The sequence below is a fragment of the Mandrillus leucophaeus genome, unplaced genomic scaffold (assembly GCF_000951045.1).
Source record: "Mandrillus leucophaeus isolate KB7577 unplaced genomic scaffold, Mleu.le_1.0 Scaffold12, whole genome shotgun sequence".
NCBI lineage: Eukaryota > Metazoa > Chordata > Mammalia > Primates > Cercopithecidae > Mandrillus > Mandrillus leucophaeus.
The window spans coordinates 3,396,670-3,400,475 of NW_012100320.1; the positions used below are offsets into that span (position 1 = coordinate 3,396,670).

General features: G+C 45.7%; 1 protein-coding gene across 1 annotated transcript in view; it reads right to left on the reverse strand.

Moving 5' to 3' along the window:
- Window positions 1-3,806, reverse strand: part of CLPX (caseinolytic mitochondrial matrix peptidase chaperone subunit) — a 57,774-nt gene that overhangs the window by 43,113 nt on the left and 10,855 nt on the right. Inside the window, exon 2 of the mRNA XM_011969299.1 lies at window positions 3,470-3,706. Coding sequence (XP_011824689.1) covers window positions 3,470-3,706 — 237 coding nt within the window. The remainder of the gene's footprint in view (window positions 1-3,469; window positions 3,707-3,806) is intronic.

Here is a 3,806-nt window from a genome sequence, read left to right on the forward strand (position 1 = left end):
ACCATCCTGGCTAACACGGTGAAAGCCCGTCTCTACTAAAAAATACAAAAACTAGCCGGGCGAGGTGGCGGGCGCCTGTAGTCCCGGCTACTCGGGAGGCTGAGGCAGGAGAATGGCGTAAAAACCCGGGAGGCGGAGCTTGCAGTGAGCTGAGATCTGGCCACTGCACTCCATCCTGGGCGACACAGCGAGACTCCGTCTCAAAAAAAAAAAAAATTGTGTTATTCCACTTATATGTGGTACTTAGAAGGCAAAATCATAGACAGTGAGTAGAATGGCGGTTCCTGGGGGTTGGGGAAAATGGAGAGTTATTGTTTTAATGGGTACAGAGCTTTAGTTTTACAAGGTGATGGCAATGGTTGCACAATATCAATGTACCTAATACTACCGAACTATACACTAAAAATAGTTAAGTCATGTAAATCTTACATGTATCTTGCCACAATAAAAAAAATTGAAGGAGCCAGGTGCAGTGCTTTACACCTGTAATCCCACCCGGCACTTTGGGAGGTTGAGGTGGGTGGATCACTTGAGGTCAGGAGTTTAAGACCAGCCTGGCCAACATGGTGAAACCCCGTCTCTACTAAAAATACAAAAAGTAGCCAGGCGTGGTGACAGGCACCTGTAATCCCAGCTATTCGGGAACCTGAGGCAGGAGAATCGCTTGAACGAGGCAGAGGTTGCAGTGAGCGGAGATTGTGCCACCGTATGCCAGCCTGGGCAACAGAGCAAGGCTCCATCTCAAAATAAATAAATAAATAAATATAGCATCAATCTCAAAAGTTGGCTTAGAAAAAGTAATTGAGGGGGCCAGGTGCAGTGGCTCATGCCTGTAATCCCAGCACTATGGGAGGCCAAGGCGGGAGGATCATGAGGTCAGGAGATCGAGACCATCCTGGCTAATATGGTGAAACCTCATCTCTACTAAAAATACAAAAAATTAGCTGGGCATGGTGGCACGCGCCTGTAGTCCCAGCTACCCGGGAGGCTGAAGCAGGAGAATCGCTTGAACCCGGGAAGCGGAGGTTGCAGCAAGCAAAGATGGCACCACTGCACTCTAGCCTGAACAACAGCGTGAGACTCCGTCTCAAAAAAAAAAAAAAAAAAACAAAAATTGACGGAGAGTGACAGATGCAATCAAAATGACCATTCACCAATCATAAAATTCTCATAAAAATGATAAAGCTCTGTAGCAAACTAATTGGGGTTTCTAACACTTTTTGTGACATGAACCACTTGAGCAGTCTGGTGAAGCCTCCGAATAGATCTCTTCTCAGAATATTTTTAAATGTATAAAAAAAATACATAACAAAGAAAACAAATTATAAAGAGGTAGTTATCAAAAAAATTTTAAAAATATTTCTTTATTAACAAGTAAAATTAAATAAGATATAACAGTTTTTTAAATAATTACTATGATTTCAAAGTAGCAAAAAGTATGAACAATATTTTGAAATATCAACAACTATAACGTGATATGAAAATATTTCTGATTTTGATTGATGACAAATTCACAGACACTTCTAAGACTACTGTGGATGTGTTGTGAACATTCATAGGCCAAGGAAATCTTAGTTTCAGCTAGAGCTTAGTGAAAATAAAGTTCACAGAACCTCTGAATTCTATGCAAAGACCCTTTGGGGGCCTGTAAACCTCAGGTGAAGAAGCTCTGAAAGCCAAAAAAGAGAAGTATTTCTGTAAAGTGTATTTCACCAGATTACCTGGCAGCAACCAGAAAACACAATTTAAGTTTCACTGTTTACAGAACTTTATCATACAGACAAAGCTTTCTAAATTTCAGAACAACTGTTTTTAAAAAGAAATACTAGTCCAGGTGCGGTGGCTCACGCCTGTAATCCCAGCACTTTGGGAGGCCGAGGCAGGTGGATCACCTGCGGTCCAGGAGTTGGAGATCAGCCTGACAAACATGGCAAAACCCCGTCTCTACTAAAAATATAAAAATTAGTTGGGCGTGGTAGTGCACGCCTGTAATCCCAGTTTACTCGGGAGGCTGAGGCAGAAGAACCGCTTGAACCCAGGAGGTGGGGGTTGTAGTGAGCCCAGATCACGCTACTGCACTCCAGCCTGGGTAACAGAGCAGATTCCATCAAGACAGACAGACAGAGGCCAGGGGCGGTGGCTCACACCTGTAATCCCAGCACTTTGGGAGGCAGAGGCGGGCGGATCACAAGGTCAGGAGATCGAGACCATCCCGGCTAACACGGTGAAACCCCGTCTCTACTAAAAATACAAAAAATTAGCCGGACGTGGTGCCGGGCGCCTGTAGTCCCAGCTACTTGGGAGACTGAGGCAGGAGAATGGCGTGAACCCGGGAGGTGGAGCTCGCAGTGAGCCAAGATTGCGCCAGCCTGGGCGACAGAGCGAGACTCTGTCTCAAAAAGAAAAAAAAAAAAAAGAAACAAGACGGAAAGAAAGGAAAGAAAGACAGGAAGGAGGGAAGGAAAAGAAGAAAAGAAAGAAACCAGTCGTTTTGAAAGTAAAAAAAATAACTGCTTATCTCCTATGATTCAAAAGTGTTCACGGACTCTTGGCTAGAACAGATCAAGAACACTTTCAAAGAAGCCGTCCCTGCCCAAAGAGAACACACACATACTTCATCCAACCACTGTCAACTGTATTATTCTTTGTCTACTCCACTAGATTTAAACATGAGGGTGAGGACTTACTGTCCACTCTTACCTCCAGCACTAAAAGACCTGGCACATAGTGGGCCCTCGACAAATATTAATGTATGTCACATAAATGGATTAAAAAAACACTTTAAAGTGTTTGCAAATCGAATTGCTGGAATCGGGACATCTACTGGTTGAGGCTTAACAATGATTTAGGATTAAATTCACTCTCTTACATTTATGTATCATTTTACAAAATGCTTCTGCCCACATTACCTCATTCAATCCCTCCTTGTGTAGTAAAGAAACTGGAAGATACATTTAGTAAACAATAAGGATTTTACAATTGGTTTAAAAGTTAGATAAAAGGGACCTTTTCAAAAATCCATCCAAGGGTCATGAACCGGTAAGTCAAAATAAAAAGAATTTGTCCAGAAGTCAGTGATTATAACAGGATCTAGCCTCGTGGTCTGACATCCATAGATTTGAGGAAGAGAAAAAAAGTTTATTTTCCAGACTCTCTTGGCTGGGGCGCCATTCTTTCACAGCTTCAGATAAACAGAAAGGAAAGGTAAACAACATGCGCCACTCTTAGGAAACTACCTCCCGGTCAAGTTGGGAAAGCCAGCAAAGGACTGCTGAAACACCCAAGGACTTCCGAACCAACTCCTGCGGGACCTCTCCCCATCTCCCCCGCCGCTGTCCTGCGTGCCCCGGGGCTTGCCTGACGCCGCGAAATACTGTGAACCTTGTTTATGTCCCAGTGTCTGGGCCGCACAGTGATAGTAACATCTCTGGTATCGCGCGGCTTGCGTCCGGGACGGTCAGCTGGGTGCCCTGAGTCCTAGGGGACCCTAGCAGGGACAGCCCCTCAGCCAAGCCCCTCCTGGAGCCCCCAACGGGCCCGAGAGGGATCCCGGCCAGGCTGCGGAAGAAGAGCCGCGGCCGGGGCAGGCGGCGGTCCCCGGCAGGGCTGAGTGGGATCTGGAGGCATTTTTTAATAAGAGGAACATTTTCTGCCTCTTTCAGGGTTTCTACGAAGTGGCCGCATTCCGGCCCCAAAGTCAGCGGGCCTGAAAGCGCGCAGGCAGACGCGTGGGAAGGAGTTTACTTCCAATTTGAGCAACGGCTGCTCCAGAGGTCGGCAAAGCCCCAATCCACGGGGAAAGCAGT